At 41.7% G+C, this 21388-nt stretch overlaps 1 protein-coding gene across 4 annotated transcripts in view; it reads left to right on the top strand.

The window, feature by feature from the left end:
- Positions 1-5310: 5310 nt before the first annotated feature.
- The window catches only part of lrch3 (leucine-rich repeats and calponin homology (CH) domain containing 3), a 23648-nt gene continuing 7570 nt past the window's right edge, over positions 5311-21388 (top strand). For 2 of the 4 annotated variants that reach the window (XM_083552966.1, XM_083552964.1), the window contains exons 1-17: positions 5311-5721; positions 13111-13255; positions 13341-13467; positions 14732-14837; positions 15043-15179; positions 16450-16559; positions 17811-17904; positions 18356-18476; positions 18567-18709; positions 18792-18847; positions 19086-19125; positions 19243-19371; positions 19531-19575; positions 19667-19720; positions 20041-20074; positions 20177-20290; positions 20838-20941. In XM_083552966.1, coding sequence (XP_083409092.1) covers positions 5475-5721; positions 13111-13255; positions 13341-13467; positions 14732-14837; positions 15043-15179; positions 16450-16559; positions 17811-17904; positions 18356-18476; positions 18567-18709; positions 18792-18847; positions 19086-19125; positions 19243-19371; positions 19531-19575; positions 19667-19720; positions 20041-20074; positions 20177-20290; positions 20838-20941 — 1806 coding nt within the window. In that variant the 5' untranslated portion in view covers positions 5311-5474. Of the gene's footprint in view, positions 5722-13110; positions 13256-13340; positions 13468-14731; positions 14838-15042; positions 15180-16449; positions 16560-17810; positions 17905-18355; positions 18477-18566; positions 18710-18791; positions 18848-19085; positions 19126-19242; positions 19372-19527; positions 19576-19666; positions 19721-20040; positions 20075-20176; positions 20291-20837; positions 20942-21388 lie in introns of all 4 variants that reach the window. The other 2 variants (XM_083552965.1, XM_083552963.1) reach the window with 1 other exon arrangement.

Raw genomic sequence — 21388 nt, 5'->3', positions numbered from 1 at the left:
GCACAGAAAAAACACACAAAAAGACAAATTAAAGATGTTAGTGTGTGACACTATGATGAGGTCAAAACCTCAAACCCATGAACCTTTACACTTTTCTTAATGTGACCTGATTGGTAGATTTTTTTTTTATTTGACATTTTTAGAGAAAAGAAATATGTGTGAGAATAATATGAAATAAGTTTTAATATTATTATAGATTATTAAAAGTTTTGTAATTAAATTATCATTATGTTTGAATTTAAAATTAACGTTATTCATAATTACAATTATTTGTTTGATAAAACCTTTTGATAGAGAGCCATAAACCCACGTTGTGTGTATAAAAATATTATCATCTTACTAGCTGAAATATCTGGACACACATGTACCACATCCATAAACCTCCTCCTTGGTCTTCCTCTTTTCCCCCTTCCTGGTGTCTCCATCCTCAGCATTTTCCTACTGATATACCCCATGTCCCTCCTCTGCACATGTCCAAACCATGGTATATTTCTTGTTTAACCGCTTTAAAGACGTTTTCATCTTCACCATAACCGGGCCGTGTTTGGGTCACATGCCTCATGCCAGTTCTGACTGAATGCCATCTGTGCAGCTTCATGCCAAAGCAGGACCAGAAGTCCTTGCTACCTGGGTAGACTTGAAACTTTTCGATAATAAACTTTCTTTCAAAAACATGACACTTGAAACCAAAACCTGGCTACGGACACAATCGAATGTCTCAAGGTAAAATTTCAAAGCCGAATTCTTCAGCAGAAGCTGATGAGTGGAACAGAAGGTTTTCAGCAAGGACATATCTTTAATTATGGACTGAACAAAAACGGTCTTTTAGTGTCTTTTTAAAGATTATACAGAATATAAAAGACACTACTTTCTCCCTCTGTGTGATTTCAGGCAGCAAACATCCACCAGAAAATAATAGAAAAATAGAAAAATAAAGAAAATGAAGCCTTATTTTGATCAATTCATTCAGTTTTACACTGCAAACATCAACAACAGCTTCAACTCCTCAATGCTGGGAAGTGAAGATGGTATAAGGTGAAGACACTTGATTAGGTGTGAGACACCATTATAATGCTCTCAGCTTCACCTCGACTTGATCTTCACCGCCACATACTGTCTAACATACGCTACTAAATTTCCTTTCTCACATCAGCACTGTTCAGTGTCCGATTCTGACCCTGGATCCACGGAGCGCAGGGTCAGCCATGATACAGCATCCCTGGATTTAAGGGCCTTACTCAGGGGCCCCAAGTGTAGCAGCTTGATAATAACGGAGGTTTGAACCGGCGACTGTTCAATCAGTCCCCCGGAGTCTTGACCACTGATGAAGCGAAGTCATCCACTAGAGTTGATTATTTTTCTGGAACAGCATGTCCCGTAAGTGTTTTATTGTGTTATTAGGTCACCTACACAACTTTTGGGATTTTATTCGAGCTCCACGCCTCAGATCATATCGTCTTTTTTATTTCTCCTTCGGGTTTAAAGGCTTTTACTGTTTTATGAATCCGAAGGAAAGTCACAAGGATACTGGAAAGTCAGAGTGTGTTCCTCATTCCGCCTTCAGGCAGCAGCGACAGTAAGCGCAGGGTCAGTGTTTATAGAGCTAACCGTCTAAACCGCGGAAATGAAGCCCCTCTCTCTCTCGGCCCTCGGCGTGGCATTTCGCTGCGACGCATGAATTACTCCGCCTTCTTGGTGATAAATAATATCGGATGTCACACGTGTCAGTTTTGTAAGCCGTGTCGTTTTAATTTGTTTATTAGTATTCCTTCTGGAAACGTGATCCGTCATGTCGGGGAAGGAATGGGAGGACGAGCAGGTCCGTCATATTTAAAGGGGTTTTTTTTTCAGTTATGTTTGTTATCCATTATGCTTGTATGACAGATCTGCTCTCTGTGTGTGTGTGTGTGTGTGTGTGTGTGTGTGTGTGTGTGTGTGTGTGTGTGTGTGTGTGTGTGTGTGTGTGTGTGTGTGTGTGTGTGTGTGTGTATGTTTGTGACTGTTAAAATGGAGGCCAGACAAATTTATAGCTCGTCAGATAGAGTGTCCTGACAGAGAAGGTGAGAAAGTAAAAAAAATAAGAAGAAGAACAATCTACTCCGTGATAAGAGCGACTCCTACAGCTCCGATCAAAACTACTCAAATGTATATTTATATCAAAATACACAATAGTGCGCCATCTATTGGCGAACAATACAAACACCAAAAGGCAAAATATACGACTCAATAATTTATTCGAGTATATTCTTATTAAATATTTTTTTCTTTTTAGTCAAGAAATATGAAAATAATAATTAAAAAAATACTATTACTACTATTATTACTTTCTCGGTCGTGGTTAGTGAGTCTGCGCATGCGTATAGCAGTGTATAACAGTAGTTATTTTAAACCACCCGCAATCTGGGAAAAGTTACGCCTCCTACCCAAATCTCCTCAAATCTGATTAGACAGCGCGGTCCCGCGTTCCGAGCTGGGATTTGCTGAGCCAATCAGAGGCTGTTAAAGCGCGTAGACGCCATATTGGATTGAATCAGACGCGTTAACAGAGCCGCCATATTGGAAAGGAGACGTTTTTTCCAGACGGGAGTTCAATTTATATTTAAATAAAATAAGGACAATTAATTATTTATTTATTTATTTATTTATTTATTTATTTATTTATTTATTTATTTATTTGAAGATAAGATTCTGACTTTGAGGCGTTTTAATTTGGTATTTAATTGGTCAAAAAATAAATTAATCGAGTATGAAGTTGTAATTTCTTTTTTAATATAATTGTAAATTACATTTAGATTATTTTTAAAAAATTTTATTATTATTAGTATTATTAGTATTATTATTAATAAACAATAATAGGCAACCTGGAAGTCAATTTAAAAATGGATCCATTATATATCATATATTTTTTTATTATATCATATTTATATTTGAACTGGTAAAGTTATAATTGAATTAAAGCTAATTAATAATGTTATATACAGTATAATTAAATTAAATTCTTATATTAACTTCTCTCTGGGCGCTGCACAGTTTCAATGCTTTATCTCTAAAACAACGCACCATCACCTCAAACCTCGGCTGCTCGAATGCTCTGCATGTTTGGAAGAACATGTCTGTGTGAGCAACTTTTCTCTGTTATTAAGATAAACTAAAGCACACACAGGAGTCGTCTCACTGATGCACATCTTTACTCTATCCTGAGAGCTGCTCCGACACAAACATCAACTCCAAACATTAATAAACTGACAGCCAAGAAAAAAGCCAGGTATCTTATTCAGGCAAAAAGTGCACAAGAGCAGAATGTACTCCTTTTAATTACTGTTTTATTTTTAAACTTTATTCTGTTTCCTGTCTGTCTTGTTCTTCATTAAATGTTTGCAGTGTTTAGTCCAATACTCAGACCAGGATCTAATTTGAACTCCTCTATGATTAAGTTTGACTCCACTGCATTAGGAGAAATCTGTACACACATGTTTATATATACACACTGTATCATGTACAATATTTAATTTCCTCATGTAAAGGCTGAATGAAGAACATGAGCTTAGAACGATGTTTCTGTAAGGACATGGTGTACAGTTCTATCCGTATCTCCGTATCCCAGCTCGAGCTTTTTCCCATCAGGATAAAAGTGATCTATAAATCACAAGCGTTCAGCTGCTAGAACATCTTGGATCAGTTCAAATCTCTGTGGAAGAACATGCGAGCAGTTGCCATGATTTTTTCCCCCCAAAATGTCCCTGCAAAGTAACAGAAAATCACACACACACACACACACACACACACACACACACACACACACACACACACACACACACACACACACACACACACACACACACACACACACAGTGATTGTGGAGGCCTGGTTATCAGATACAGCCCTCCATCACTCTGCTTTTAGAACAAATGGCTCTTACAGAACCTACAGGTGTGTTTGGGGGTCATTGTTCTGTTGGAAAACAAATGATGGTCCAAATAAGTAAAATCCAGATGGATGGCATGTTGCTGCAAATGCTGTGGGAGCCATACTGGTTAATTGTGTCCTAGATTTGGACTAAATCACAGTGTCACCAGCAAAGCAGATCCACACCATCACACCTCCAGTGGGAACCACATATTCTGGCTGTTTACTTTCTGTATGTCTAACAAACATCTTAATTTCCTATTAATCACACAGTTTTCCACTGATCTAATAGTCAGCACTTCTGTTTTATAACTCATAAAAGAGTCAAGAGTCAAGAGTCAAGACTATTCTGTTGTTCTTCAGAAGTAATGGTTAATTTGCTGCGATTCCACTGTGAAGGCTTGGATCACGTTGTCTCCTCTGAAAAGAATATGTTGAAATTTTTCTGCCACTTGAACTCTGAAAGGCACTTGTGTAAACCAGCTAATAAACTTATCCTCTGCAGCAGAGGTAGCTCTTGATCTTCCTTTTCTGGGACGTTCCTCATGAAAGCCTGTTTAATAACAGCATTTGATTTGTTTTTGGACGTCGGAATACTTTAAAAGTTCTTGAGATGTTTCAGGTTGGCTGACATTCATTTCTTAAACTTATGATGGATCTTTTCTCTTTCCTGAACATAATTTTTCTTGCCATAATATGTATTAATACAGTGGTTGTAGCAGCGTTAATATGACTATTGACTCTGTACTCCCAATTCCTCTGCACAGGAAAACTCATGGTACATTAAGAAGGCAAGAAATGTCACAAATGAACTCTTCATAAGACCCACCTTTAACCTGCAAACCATTCCAGGTGACTTCCTTGTAAATCTGATCAAAGAATGCCATGAGTTTGTGAAGCTGGCATTAAAGCAAAATGGTTCTACTTCAAAAATATAAAACATATTCTGGTTTATTGAACACATTTTTGTTTATCACATAATTCCATACATGTTAGCTCATACTTTGGATTTTATGTGTAATAAAATTAAATAAACTCGTCTGACATCACAAGTTTGTATTTGCATATCATCCCGGTGAGAAACGAGACCAGCCAATCAGATTGCAGCGCCTCACAAAAAGACACATCCCTCATTCACAAAAAAACTAATAAAGTTACGGATTTCTCACTTGGGCTGCAATTATAGAACTAATTGTGTATAAACTTTAATAACACACATTTCTGTGTTTAATAGTTAATTTTACGTAAATATATTAGTTAGAAAAAACACCACAATATTTCATATTGTGCTTTTATGAAATTTTATATATATACATACATACATATACATATATATATATACATACATATATACATATACGTATACATATACATATATATATACACATACATATATACATGGTACACTCGGTAGTCCTTTCCAATATGGCGGACGCGTTAGCGTGTAGCTGCATGCTAGCGCCGTGTTGTATCCAATCCCAGTGGAGAAGCCGGAAACCCGCCGGAATACGGGTGTGGGGAAGAATTAAGGCAGGGACTGGGAGAATCGGTGGGAGTTCGCGGTGTAATGGCGGCCTCGGTGTTGCTCTCTGCGGAAAGCACCGTGCCCGGATTCGCTATAGTCGGCAGCGCCGGTGCGCCAGGAACTACCGGGAACGGATTAACGGTGCCTGGACCAGCAAGTTGGAACCGGTCTCTGGACCGGGCGTTCGAGGAAGCCGCGGCCACCGGCTGCCTCAACCTGAGCGGCAGGAAGCTGAAGGAGTTTCCGAGAAGCGCCGCTAACCACGACCTGACCGACACGACCAGGGCCGGTACGCAGCCTCGTAACGCGCTTAACCTCCACCTCCACCCTCACATTCACATTCACCACTCAGACCTGCTCCAGATCTTCTCACCGCGGGTCCGCGTCCGAATCCCGTGCTCCTCTCACAGACTCCCTGGGTCAGCTGAGCTGCTAGGCTAATTAGCATTAGCGCCATCCACAGAGAGTAAACACGGGCGTCAAACTTTACCTGGTTAACTTTAACTAGTTAACTTCTCTAACTATAACTAGCAGTGGCTTATTGTAAAACTAGCACACAGCTCATTAACCCTGCTGCTCACTAACTAGCATACCTGACTAGCCCGCTATTTGACATAGGTGTTTATTAGCCTGGGGCTTTATGCTAATAAAGTCGTCATCTGTCATATCCGCGCGCTATATAGGACACTAAACAATGACGTGAGCACCCTATCTAGTGGACTTCCGAGTAATGTCACAGTGATTTGTTATCCTTCCGTCTCTTTACTCACATTCCAGCTTGATTTTGGTTGGTGTTTCGGTATATCGCGATGTTTTTTAACTCAATATAATTAAGTAAAATTAACTATTAAACACTGACATGTGTGTTTTTAAAGTTTATACACTCTTAGTGATATTAGTGTGCAGCCCAAATGAGAGAAACGTATGTTTATTAGTGTGTAAATGATTATTTGTGAATGAGGTTAGAAATGTGTCGATCCGATATCGAGTATCGTGGATTGGTTTTTGAGATTTGTTTGCTGATTTAGAGATTGTGTGGATATATTCGTAGAATTATTATTAGACGTAAAAAGAATAGTAATTGGGTTGATTTTGTGAGATGCTGCGACCTGATTGGCTCGTTTTGCTTCCCTCTGGGCTGATATGCAAATGCAAACTTGTGATGTCAGAATTTTTTTTTAAATACTCAGTGCTGATGATTTTTTGCATAAAAATGAAATTTACCGTTATACCAACGTACCGGCTTATTGTGTGTGTGTGTTTAGTTCGTTTTTATTTGTAGAGCGCTTTTGAAGACGGACGTTGTCCCAAAGCAGCTTTACAGAGATGAAGCAGTTATAAAGTTGTATGAAAGTATGTATAAGTTTAGTGTTTAGAAGTTTCTCCCTAATGATTGAGCCTGTGGTGACTGTGGTGAAGGAAAAACTCCCTGAGACTTCATGAGGAAGAAAACCTTGAGAGAAACCAGACTCACAAGGGACCTTCATCCTCATCCTGAGCACCGTTCATCACAGTTTCATCATTGTTGAGGTTTACAATGTAGTGATGGACATTTCCAATATGGGGGAAGCGTAGCGTGTAGCGTCCATCCTCAATGTTTGAGTTGAGTAAAGCTGTATGGGGTCATGGTTTGGCTGCGTCTCAAATCAAAAATCATTACGTCTAGACGTCTAGAATTGAAACAAAAACAAAAGTGGTTGTTCTCATCATGTCTACAGAAATCGGAAGTTACTTTTGCGTTGCCGTGTCCGGGCCTGTGTGTCGTCATGATCCTCACTGTAGCAGTAATAAAGATTTAATGCCACGTGAGCGTCTGTGGCGCAAAGAAGCTACACAAAGCGTTGTATTTTTTAAAGATAAAACCAAAACAATACAAATTGAAGAAAACATACAAGGCAGCGGGACACGACAGGGAAAGTGTTTTGAGTGGGAGTTGGAGAAGGTTCTCGCGAGTATATGCGGCACGACGTTGTTGTTGTTGTTGTTGTTTTCCCCGGAGGACGTCGTGATTGATATCTCTGTAAAGAGAGTGGAAAGAAAAGCGTTTGTGGAAAAGTAAATGGTCCTGGACTTGTTCCTGCACGAGTCTCTGGTCGCCTGAGGCGCTTCCTGTGAAAATCACATCAACACCCCGTCGCTGATTTGAACCGGTAGCGTCAGTGCTTCCAGCGTCGCTCCGCCTCCATGTTTCTTCATCTATCTCCATAAAGATCCTGACGATCTGATTGCCCGATTCCTGACTGTCTGATAAACCCGATACTTATCTCATTAGCATAATCGCGAATATGCAAACGAGTCTCCATAAATATTCCGCATGTATGTTTCATCATGACGGGTTTGTGACGATCGACCGAGATGCTGAGACGGGTTTTTTGGGGGAAGGTTGTGTTTCATTAAAAACAAAAATCATAGAATCTTTGACTTTTTAAATTCTCACATCAAGGTTTGAGTTGTGTGTTAAAAAAGTGGGCGGTGCCAAAACAAAAATTTTGGAAGAGGTAGACGCATGCAGGATAGACGGTGTGAGGATGATAGTTTCTGCTCCGTCCACCAGAGATGTTTAAAGTCCACACATCCTTCACTCAGTAGAAGTGCAGATCCTCAGGATTATAAAGATTCTGGTGAAAGTTGAAGTTCTGACTGCACTTTTTTACTCAAGTTAAAGTAAAGAAGTTTGTGCTCTGACGTGTTCTTCAGTAAAAACTAGTGATTATTACTACCTGTTTTAGTGTCACACTGGAAACTGAACCTCACCTCATATTAATATATTAATTTAAAATGTTCTCTAATGAATGTATTCAGACTGAAGATCCACTATGTAGAACACAAGCAGAGAGATGATGATGATGATCAGGTGATCAGAAACGTCTCTGTTCTCAGTCATGTTCTCATCACTGACTCCCTCTGTCTCATCCACGTTAACCCCAGACTTCTTACTGCCTCCTGCTCTGCTCACTGTGAGCTTCAGAAACTAGTCTACATCTGTGGTGTGAGAGAGACAGGAGATGATCCACCAGTGGACTGAAAAATCAGCGTAATGACAGGAAACAGGTTGATGAGCTGAAAACGGTGCAGTGAGAAGATAAAATATTGATCATGATGTACTTAAGTACAGTAACGAATTATTTGTACTTCATAACTTCTCATTTCTGCCGCCCACAAATGTGCCATGATATAAATTTCCAGCTATTCGTACGACTGAAAAGAAGGTGGGACACTCCAGGCCCCGCCCACGTAGTGGTCCCCCATTTCTGCATATATTTCCACGATGGGTGGTGATAGTGAGCGTTAAGAAAATCCCGAAGAGTCTCCAAAAGTGGGCGTGGCTATACAGGACACGAGCGATCGTCATTATCTGATTCAAATATTTATCATCATAGTTCTGTGTGTGAGAGAGGACTGAGAGAAGAAAGAGAAATGAAAGAGGGATAGAAGAGAGAGGGATGAGTGAGGGAAGGAACAAGAAAAAGAGAGATGAGAGAGGGAAGGAAAGAGAGATGAGAGAGGGAAGGAAAGAGAGATGAGAGAGGGAAGGAAAGAGAGATGAGAGAGGGAAGGAAAGAGAGATGAGAGAGGGAAGGAAAGAGAGATGAGAGAGGGAAGGAAAGAGAGATGAGAGAGGGAAGGAAAGAGAGATGAGAGAGGGAAGGAAAGAGAGATGAGAGAGGGAAGGAAAGAGAGAGGGATAAGAGAGGTAAGGAGAATAAAAGGAGAGAGAGAGAAAGAGAGACTCTGAGGAAGTGTGAGGTTTAGAGGAATGTAAAAATTCTTGTGGTGAAGTCGAGATGTAAAAGTGTGTGTGTGTGTGTGTGTGTGTGTGTGTGTGTGTGTGTGTGTGTGTGTGTGTGTGTGTGTGTGTGTGTGTGTGTGTGTGTATATAAATTTCAGCCTGACCTGAGCTCCACACTGCCATTGTTTCCTCACCAAACATCCCAGCCACAAAATCAAAAGTATTGGCACCCTGCTGTTTGATGATGATCCATATTGTGATTATTAAAACTTTTAATTATGAATTAAATACATACATTAAATGAGCTTTTTATATGTTAACATTTTATTTGAAATAAAAGTCACAATATGGATAAAATAAAACAACAGAAACTCAACTTGGCACATCAAAGCACTGACACTGGAGACTCCTTCCTTCCTTTTTTTAAAACAAAAAAGACAGCGAGGACGATTGGGCGTTGCCATAGAAACATATCAGTGTTAAATATAAACCTGACGTATAAAAAAAAAGTCTGTGCGTGTGTGTGGTTTTTTTTTCCACCCTGAAGCTGATTATTTCCCATAACGTCACGTCCCAGGAGGAAAATAACAGCCGAGAAAGTGACAGCTTTCAGTAGCTCTGACACTGGAGACTCCTTCCTTAAGTGTTCCATACACCCCTCTCTCTCTCTCTCTCTCTCTCTCTCTCTCTCCCCCCCCCCCTTCTTTCTGTTTTCCTGTCTTTCTGTCCATCTCCCTCTCTTTTCCCATCTCTCTCCCTCTCTTACCATTTCTTCTCTTTCTCTATTTATCTGTCTTTAATCTCTTTCTCCCTCTCTCATGCTGTCTTTCTCTTCATCTCTTTTGTATTCTCTTTCTCTATTTATCTGTCTATATCTCTCTCTCTCTCTCTCTCTCTCTCTCTCTCTCTTTGTCTCTCTTTTCTCTCTTTTTTCTCCCTTTGTTTCTCTCCTTCTCACTCTGTCCATCTCTTTCATTTTTTCTTTTCACCACTCTCTGTCCATCCCTCTCTCTATATGTTTGCACCCCCCCTCTTTGTCTACCTCCCTCTCTCTCTCTCTCTCTCTCTCTCTCTCTCTCTCTCTCTCTCTTTTTCATTCTCTTTGTGTCGCTCTTGAAAAGTTTTCTTCTCTCGCTCTCTCTCTCTCTCTCTCTCTCTCTCTCTCTCTCTCTCTCTCTCTCTCTCTCTCTCTCTCTCTCTCTCTCTTTGCATTTCTTTATTAACTCGTCTTTTTGAACACACATTTCTCCCGTAGAGGAAACTTCACCGTAGCGACGGTTCTCTGAAAGCGAGGCGTTGCTATAGAAACGGCGGCGTGTCTGAGCGAGATTGTGAATGTAGTAAAATGATGGGGAAATAATGGTGGTGTAGAAGTGTGTGTGTGTGTGTGTGGGGGGGGGGGGGGGGGGGGGGGGGGGGTGTTTTGGAGCACAGAGGGAACCGGAGCCTGGGAAAGAGGAACACGGGATGGAGCGCTACGGTTCCTCTTCACGCTGAGCCATCACATGATGTGGTCACATGACTGGAGGGTCAGATATTAGTATAGAAATGATGGTGATGACCTCATGACTAGTGTGTGTGTGTGTGTGTGTGTGTGTGTGTGTGTGTGTGTGTGTGTGTGTGTGTGTGTGTGTGTGTTGGCTGGCCTTGGGTTTCTTCCACATGCTGTTTGTTTTTTATCGATTCCTGTTTTTCTTGCGAACGTTTTATTGCCGGAAAAACATCAACACATTAAACACATTCAGGAACCGGAAAAACACCCCTCTCTCTCTCCCTCTCACCTCTCTCTCTCTCTCTCTCTCTCTCTCTCTCTCTCTCTCTCTCTCTCTCTCTCACCTCTCTCTCTCTCTATCTATCTATCTATCTATCTATCTATCTATCTATCTATCTATCTATCTATCTATCTATCTATCTATCTATCTATCTATCTATCTATCTATCATCTCCACTCTTTCATTCTCTTTACTATTCTTTCTATCTTTATTTTCCTGTTCTCTCTCTCTCTCTTCCTTCCATTCTTTTTCTCTCTCTTGTTCCGTCTATTACTCTCTTTCTCATTTCATCAATTTTCACTCCTCTCTCTCTTTGTCACTCTTTTTTCATGCCCTCTTCTTTTACTCTTCTACTTTTTCATTCTCTTTCTGTCTCTCTTTCTTTCTATTTCCCTCTCTCTCTCTCTCTCTCTCCGATGCCCTTCCAAGCTCTGAGTTTGAAGCGTTACGAGTGCATGGTCACATGACTGATCAGGAGATTCATGTTCTCCGCAGAAGCTTTGCATGGTCCTTGTGGAGAGTAACGGATTATTAAAATCAAGCGTTTGGTTTTTGGCTCTGCCTCTTTTTTTAAACAGACGTTCCTGGAATTCTGTTTTCACTTTGTCTTTACGGGGTCCTGAGTGTAGACTAGGATTAGAATTTGTTCTCTCTTTCTCTCTGAAACTTCAGTTTTAGAAACACATCCGGCAACGTTGTTCTGGAAATCATCAGAACGACGCAGTCAGAAAAGCGTAGCTGTTTCTAACCTGACTCTGAATACGAGGAACTTTGTGTCTGTTAGACTCGTGATCCTGATCGACGTGTTTCACGGTACAGACAGAGACACGCTAAACAGCTCATAGAGCAAAGGGCAGAGAAAAGGAGGAAGAAAGAGGACAGTATAGCAGCGGAGATGTGATCCGAGGAGGCGATGGGAGATTATGGTGGAATTGAGCGTGTGCAGACACGACGTTCCTCTGCTTATCAGGAATGAAGTCAGGAATGAAGTTTTGTTTTGTACAGTGAAAGATGAGATTGGGAATAATGGCGAGCCTGGTCGTGTCTTCCGGCTCGGGTTTTACACTTCCTGTCCTGCCGGATCTCCACACAGCTGCACGGCTATAAATATAAATCCAACAGCCTGGAAAAGTCCTCTCTTTAAAAAAAGGTTACCACATAAAATATAAATCAATATCGGAATAAAATCAGACAATAAATCGCAATATATTTTTTATTGTTTAATACATTTATAAGCAATTGTGGTGGGGGCGTGGCCAGACAAGCCAACTATATTTTAGTGAGACAGTTCTGAGAGTAAAAAAGTACTGTGGGCGAGACGGTGGGTGCTGAGGGCGAGACGGTGGGTGCTGAGGGCGAGACGGTGGGTGCTGAGGGCGAGACGGTGGGTGCTGAGGGCGAGACGGTGGGTGCTGAGGGCGAGACGGTGGGTGCTGAGGGCGAGACGGTGGGTGCTGAGGGCGAGACGGTGGGTGCTGAGGGCGAGACGGTGGGTGCTGAGGGCGAGACGGTGGGTGCTGAGGGCGAGACGGTGGGTGCTGAGGGCGAGACGGTGGGTGCTGAGGGCGAGACGGTGGGTGCTGAGGGCGAGACGGTGGGTGCTGAGGGCAGCTGAGGGCGAGACGGTGGGTGCTGAGGGCAGCTGAGGGCGAGACGGTGGGTGCTGAGGGCAGCTGAGGGCGAGACGGTGGGTGCTGAGGGCAGCTGAGGGCGAGACGGTGGGTGCTGAGGGCAGCTGAGGGCGAGACGGTGGGTGCTGAGGGCAACTTAGGGCGAGACGGTGGGTGCTGAGGGCGAGACAATGTGTCTTCGCGGTTTTGGAGTTTTCTATGAAAGGAGAAACTTCACACGTGCAGCTCAGATGTGCGATCAGAGCGCTTATACGTGAGCTGGCACAGAAATGCATATCATAAATCCTAAACCTTTCTAAATAAAGAGAGGAGACGTTAAATGCGTAACTCATCCCTGATGCTTCCTCAAACTGAGGAATCTCATCACCAAAATATCTGTTCTTGTTCAGAATCACACCTGGAAGTGTGTGTTTGTGTGTGTGTTTGTGTTTCATATATATTTGTAATAATAAAAATAAGATTACTTAATTAATAGAATGGTAGACTTATTTTATTTTATTTTTTTCCTTAATAAATCTCCTAAACGTGTGTGTTTGTGTGTGTAGATTTGTCACGTAACAGACTGTCCGAGCTGCCGGTGGATGTGTGTATGTTTGTGTCCTTGGAGAATCTGAACCTGTACCAGAACTGCCTTCGCTCTCTACCTGAGAGTCTGATCAACCTGCAGGCCCTCACCTACCTGAACATTAGGTAACACACACACAATTTCCAGGAAAGTCCTTGTTGTTTGCCCGGTTGTATAGTTTTTCACTGTGGTGTGCGTTTGTCTCTGCAGTCGTAACCAGGTGCCCACTCTACCTGCTCACCTGTGCAGTCTGCCGCTTAAAGTTCTCATCGCCTGCAACAACAAGCTTGTGTCGCTACCTGAGGAGATCGGCCTGCTCCGACAGCTCACTGAGCTGGTGCGTGGTCACATGACACACACGCTCTAAACAACAGCCGGTGCTACTGCTTACACCTGGGGGGATACACCTGAGCCTAACACCTGGGGGATACACCTGAGCCTTACACCTGGGGATACACCTGAGCCTTACACCTGGGGGATACACCTGGGGGATACACCTGAGCCTTACACCTGGGGGATACACCTGAGCCTTACACCTGGGGGTTACACCTGAGCCTTACACCTGGGGATACACCTGAGCCTTACACCTGGGGGATACACCTGGGGGATACACCTGAGCCTTACACCTGGGGGATACACCTGAGCCTTACACCTGGGGGATACACCTGAGCCTTACACCTGGGGGATACACTTGAGCCTTACACCTGGGGGTTACACCTGAACCTTAGACCTGGGGGTTACAACTGGGGGTTACACATGAGCCTTACACCTGGGTGTTACACATGAGCCTTACACCTCGTGGTTACAACTGATGGTTACACCTGGGCCTTACACCTGGGGGATACACCTGGGGGTTACACATGAGCCTTACACCTCAGGGTTTCAACTGGGGATACACCTGAGCCTTACACTTGGGGGTTACACCTGGGGGATACACCTGGGGGTTACACATGAGCTTTACACCTCTGGGTTACACCTGGGGGTTACACATGAGCCTTACACCTGGGGGTTACACATGAGCCTTACACCTGGGGAATACACATGAGCCTTACACCTGGGGAATACACCTGAGCCTTACACCTGGGGGATACACCTGAGCCTTACACCTGGGGGATACACCTGGGGGATACACCTGGGGGATACACCTGGGCCTTACACCTGGGCCTTACACCTGGGCCTTACACCTGGGCCTTACACCTGGGGGATACACCTGAGGGATACACCTGAGCCTTACACCCGGGGGATACACCTGAGCCTTATAACTGGGGTAACACCTGAGTGCTGCACCAGAGAGTTACATTTGAGAGTTCTGACACACTGAGCCCTGAGAATAAAACAGTATATGCAGAGAGTAAGATATAAAGTATTGAGAGACAGTATATGCTCAGTGTGAGACAGTGAGCCCTGGAAGTGAGCAAACAAGAAAATGAGAGACAAAATGCATTTATTTTGCACCAGGGTACAGTTTTATTTCTCTGTTCTACCTGTCTTTGATTTGTTTCTGCTTTTTTTCCCCCCTCTTACACACACACACACACACACACACACACACACTCACACACACACTCACACTGCATCTCTTTCATTCTGTGTCCCTTCAGGATGTGAGCTGTAACGAGATTCACACGTTACCTGCACAGGTCGGCCAGCTCGAATCTCTACGAGACCTGAACATCCGTCGAAACCACCTGGTTCGCCTGCCACCTGGTTAGAGCTCAAATATCTCTTTGGGACAAACCCATCACACTCTTATAGTCAGCTCCAGAATTATTGGCACTTTTGATAAATTCATAGAGGAACATTAGGAGCTTTCTATCAATTTCCTGTTAGACCTTATTACTTATTATTATTATTATTATTATTATTATTATTATTATTATATTTTTTTGTTCTCGGCTGTTTCTCGGTGTAGAACTGGCAACACTTCCTCTGGTGCGCTTGGATTTCTCCTGTAACAAGGTGACATCCATCCCGGTGTGTTACCGCAACCTTCGACACCTGCAGAGCATCGTGCTGGACAACAACCCCCTCCAGAGCCCCCCCGCACAGGTATCTCTCACACACACACACACACACACACACACACACACACACACCAATTATATGCTGTAGTCGTTTATACTGTACTGATGTTCAATATTTATTTTATATGTCTGCAAAAAACAATAATAATGAAAGTGTATACAGTATAAGGAGGTAAATATGAAATCCTGAAGTCAACATGTGGGTAAATAAATAAGTAGGTAATTACATATTAGATGTCTCTAAATGAGCAACTATTTAAATATGTATATACTGAAATATAAATAAACATTTAATTACATTTAAGTTAAAATGAAGCATTTGGGTATCTTAAATATAATATCTGCATGTAAATTAAATAAATACATATGCAAATCGATTTGTAAACAAGCATATAAGTAATTATTGTAAGTAGATACATTTTTTTATGAATGAACTTTCTTATCCATATTCTTATTTATAAATATATTAAGTGGGTAGAAAATTAGTTATTTACAGAGTTAATCAGGTGTTTGTGTAAGAATCAGTGAGTATTTAAAAATAATTGTCTATACAGTGGTTGTAAAAAGTGAAAGAGGAGTGTTTTACAGACTTTTAGAGATACGTGCAGGTTCCCTTTGTTTCTATGCAACAAACCAAGAATGGGACACTGAAAGTTGTGTGGAGTCCAAATGGGACGTTTGTGTCTCCACCAGAAGAACTTGTGTAAGAAGGAGAAGAGGACCTAACCCTAACCCTATACCCCCCCACCACACACACACACACACACACACACACACACACACACACACACACACACACACATACATGGAGATGGAAGTTTAATGGTTTGGGGTTGTTTTGGAGCAGTGAAGATTCCAGAAAGTGAAAGTGAACCATCATGTCTCCTATTCCACACTTCATCACCGTGCAGTTCCGTCTGGACTGCGGCTCATCGGAAGTGAATTCACTGTACAACAAGTCGAAGAGCCAAAGCGATAAACACGTCTGAGTTCTGTACGTGTTATTTAGAGAGCAGACAGACGTCTGGAGTGATATCTATCATGGAACCACCTGCCCAGACACCACACCTCAATCCTACTGAACTGCTCTGAGATGAACTGCATCACAAGAAAGTTTGGTCAAAGTATAATTTCAGACTGTTACATTACTGAGTTTGTTGCATAGAAACACTTTTTAAAGGTGAGAGTTAGTAGGTCATTGGGTAAGAAATGTGTAAAATGCATATAAGGAAATAATTTCCTATCTTTCTTGTGTGTGTGTGTGTGTGTGTGTGTGTGTGTGTGTGCGCTTACAGATCTGCATCAAGGGCAAAATCCACATATTTAAGTATTTGAACACAGAGGCGTGTAAAATAGCTCCAGATCTCTCGGATTATGACAGAAGGCCGTTGGGTTTCGGCTCCTGGTGAGATTGATTTTACTTATTATATAGAGATAATTGAGATGTTTTTAGTCCAAATCAGTGTGGGGAAAGAACCGCAGCAGGGAGACTGATGTACCTTTGTTTCTGTGGAGGGGTCGGGGAGGCAGGTTTGAGTTTCTGAGGTAGGATATCTAGTCTTGCTAGATAGCGTTACGCAACAAGTCGTGTCTCGGCATGCAGACGGTCCAGATTCAAATCTAGAAAGGAGAAAAAAGTAGCGTCAAGGTAAACCGCATAGCATGTTTTTGTTTCAGGTATTGGTTTGTTAAAGAAAACGCCACGGGCCGGAGTGACTACCAGTATTATTGTGGAGATTTTATTATGATTTTAGATGTATATATTTTGCCTCCTAATTCTAGCTTAGTTTATTATTTAATTCTGCTCCATACAGACACGTGAGCATCAGTTTCAACAGATACATCACCTATTAAATTGCAATCAAAACATTTATTTACTTATGCATGTGGTTGGTGGATGAATCTAACAAATTATTAGGGCATTTTTCAAATTCACTGGATAAAAAAACTAATGATTCATTCATGTAAAATACTGAATTTATTTACAAAAAAAAATTATAATAAAACAGTACTGGATCATGAGAATGTGCTAAAGGAAATAAATATAATTATATAGTTAATAAATGATAAATAATAAAGCAACAGTACATGGCATCAGTGATTTGCCTCTAGAGGGCGCTCTTTTAATGACAGCGGAGTGGAAGCCGGAAAAACTATCTGTATTGGTGCTGATAGCCGGTAGTTATGTGTACGTTTAGTTAAAAAGGCTAAACTTTATCATTAAATACATATATTTAATATTACATTTTCAAAATATGTCTCTGGCATTGTTCAGAGGGCCGTTCCAAATATGGGGGCCGTAGTTTGGGGACCCCTGATATAGAGTGTCAATGAAGTCAAGCACTGGGCTCAGGAGTGTGACGCTGTCTTCTGGTGAACTTTTGGGACTGGTATGTACGCAGGATCTGAGGCAGTTTAGGTTCTTGCACGCAAACTTCATGTTCCGTATGCTGCTACACGTGCTTTTGACGTCTAGTGTGTATTAAGAGGCTGAGCTTAAAATGAACATCAAACATAATAATATCGCAATAAAACTCGGGCGCTATGAAGACGTAAAATGCACAAACAAGTTGAATTAAATGTGCCATACAGATGTATCTGAGTCGTGTGTGTGCGTGTGTGTGCGTGTGTGTGCGTGTGTGTGTGTGTGTGTTAGTGTGGAGGAGCTTTATACTGGCCGGCCGTACGGAGCTCTGGACTCTGGGTTTAACAGCGTGGACAGCGGAGACAAGCGCTGGTCAGGCAACGAGGTGAGACATTTACTAATTTTACACCTGAGGGACAGAAGTTCTGAGACAGTATGAGCAGAGAGTGAGACGGCGAGTATGGAGAGTAAGACAGGATAAATTAAGTTTCCTGTTCACGGGCATCAGTCATTACTAGTTGGGACGTCATGATCGTGTCCCATCTGCTTATTTGGATTATGGGTTCAGGCTTAAAAAAGGGAAGCACCCATGTTGTAATCGTGTGAACAGACGGGATACGATCACAATGTCCTAACTGGGAATGACACCGAAATTCCATTTGCGCAGCCTCACACCATCACCTTTCTTATAAAAAGTGAACGCTCGTCGTGCGCCGCTTCACTGCTCCATTATAACTACAGGCAGGCGGTGTCTAAACGAGCTCACACTGGTGTCTAAACGAGCGAGCTCGCACTGGTGTCTAACTATTATCTCCCCCTCCCCACACCCACCCCAGCCCTCGGACGAGCTGTCGGACCTGCCTTTAAGAGTGGCGGAGTTAACCAGAGAGCAGAGACAGCGGCGAGAACGAGAGCGAGACGAGCACAAGACAGGATCCCTGCTGGCTAACGGGATACGTATGAGAAATCTTTCACGAATAAATTCTACTTTTTCATGAATTACTTCTCAGCAACTTCAGCTCTCATTAATGAATATTTTTCCTGAAGTGGAGACGGAGCTCGATCAGATCGACTTTATTGACAGCTGCACAGGGGAGGAGGAAGAGGAGGATGGGCGGAGCCAAGGACGGGACCCAGTCAGCCTTAGCACTCAGTTTATGGCCTACATAGAGAGACGAATCACCCGAGAGGTGTGTGTGTGTGTGTGTGAGCGTGTTTGCGAGTGTGTGTGTCTTTGATTTTCTTTATATCTTACCTTATTTTTGTTTATAGGGCTCACCTGTGAAAGCAGGTTCCTCCAGAGATGCGAGAATCTCTTTACACAATCGGTAAACACACACACACACACACACACACACACACACACACACACACACACACAGATAAACATATACTGGAAATTTCACATTATATAGTTATTAAATTCTTTGCAACTATGGAAAGTTGGCTTGTTGCTATAACAACCAACAAAGCTGGTATCTAATTAGTGTCTAACACTCGTTATATCTTTATGATTATTATTATAGAATGTTGTCTTTATTTTTTTGTTGGTTTTTTTTTTTGCAGAAGTGTAGATACAGGTGGCACATCTCTGTCTCATGGCCAGGTACGTTTCTGGATTTTTCGCGTTTTATTTTTGTAATTTTATAACACTATACATTGTACACATATTACGACCGTGTGTGTGTGTGTGTGTGTGTGTGTGTGTGTGTGTGTGTGTTAGAGGGCGGCGGGATCAGGCGGCGGTGTGGAGCGCATGCGCCGGGAGGCTCAACTCGCCGCTCAGAGGTACGAAGAGGAGAGGCACAGAGCGCGAGGCGTACAGAGGGAACCCCTGAGGAGTTACGTCAAGGTAAATTCAACTAAACATCAAAACCGTGATAAGCGTGAAACGTTTCATCCGTATTAACGTTCCTAACGTTAGCTAATGTAGATACCTGCTTCACGATTTATGAATAATTGTATTCATATCCGGCGTAACATCGAGCTTTCGTTCCACTTTCCCCAGCAGAAGTCTGCTCAGAGTCCGCCTAAACTCAGTCCGACAGACGGCGAGGTGAGCCGTCACATATAACATCACGTATTATACCTCCAATTTTACACGCCTTTCCTCTCGTATAACACGTCTCTCCCCCTCTCCACTTCAGAACCTGTACCCTTCCAGACGTTCTACTCATACAGACGACTCCGCCCTCTTTATGGTCAGAGCTCATCAGAATTGACCTGTTTATTCTTGTTGTTGTTATTTATTTTTTTGTCTCTCTCATCTGGTTTCTTTGTTTTGTTTTGTTTTTTTGTTTTTTTTGTTTTTTTTTTTGTATGGGTAAATATTGCAAAAATGTTAACCAATAAAAACTTTCCTCTTGAGTCTAAGTGTAAAAAACATGAATTGCAGTTTATCTATTTTATTTTTGTGTCTCTGTGTTTGTGTAAAATTAAATGAAATTAAAAGTCTATGGAACATGATTAACATTTTTCCTGTGAAATATTCACTTGTTCTCTATTCCTTAAACGTTCACAGCAGGGGGAGGACCGAGCCTCGCTGTCCTCCACTCGTAAGGCATTACTTTTTATTTATTTGTTTATTTATAGTTTGATTATTACTTTTCCCTGTTTATTTATCCTCCCTCTCACTGCTCACTCTGTATCTCGCACAGTCCTCCAGTCCCCCTCTTACCCCGGCCACGCTGCCCCGCCCCCCTCCCGAGGATCCGCCTCCCGACCCGAGAGCTTCCTGTACCGCCTGAGCCAGAGGGAGGAGAAGAAACGAGGTACAATAACACACATCAAAATTATAACCGGTTAAAGTCAATAAAATAAAATAAAGACTTCAACCACAATTTAGCTAAAAAAAAAAAAAATCCCCCAAACATGTCAAATTTAAATAAATTGTTCTCAGTAAAAAAAGGAATAGGAAATAAATACATTTAAACAACTTGTATAACTTTTATAAACAAATGAATTGTTATTTATTATATATTATACTTAAAAAAAATGCATAATGAATAAAAAGCATACTTTTTTTTTTTTTAAAAGACAGAAGAATAAATCAGTTAATAATTTTTTTAAATGCAAAAATTAAAAAAGTTTTTTAAATAAGTAAATGCAGAACATAAATGACACCTTTAGGGGGTAAAAAAAAAATTTAAACTACTTCAATAAATTCCTATTTATTATTATTTAAATAATTGAGTAAGAATTTTGAAAGCTGTTTATCTGATAAATTATTTTACTTTTTTTTCCCCATTTACAAGATTTTTTAAATTTTATTTTAATAACCAGCCTTATTTATTTATTTTGTGTGTGTGTGTGTGTAAGACTCGAGAGGTGAGAAGGCGGAGCCAAATGACACGACTCCTACACCATCACCAGCTCCAGGGCTCACGGGAGAAGAAGCTCAACTGGTGGAACAGCTCAGAAAGGTTCTCCATCATCTTCTCAGTGTTCAACAATACAACCAATACACAACCCTTCATCATCCCATACACACACACACACACACACACACACACACAAAGTATTATCATTATAATCTGTGCTTTCTTCCCAGTCGTTTACTGGACCTGTTGTGTTGTTCATAAACAGCAGCACTTCCTCATGAAGTCACTTCCCCTCGCATGCCAGTGGGGGGGTGAGGAGGGGCAGTGGTTTTGTTATGGCAGTTTTTCAGCCAAAATATTACTACTGCAATACAATGCAGACTACGCTGTGCTACAGATATTAAAATTATTCATATTTATTCGTGTCTAGACTTTCCAACAAACTGATCTAGCTAGCTAGCATCATCACTGAAACACTTGCATACTTAACCTTAAATTAGACTACATTTCTTCCCCCTTTTTTTTTTTGGTGTATATATACAGTGGGTA

The sequence above is a fragment of the Silurus aristotelis genome, assembly GCF_946808225.1.
Source record: "Silurus aristotelis genome assembly, chromosome: 10".
NCBI classification, from domain to species: domain Eukaryota; kingdom Metazoa; phylum Chordata; class Actinopteri; order Siluriformes; family Siluridae; genus Silurus; species Silurus aristotelis.
This window is presented reverse-complemented; position numbering and strand designations above follow the sequence as displayed.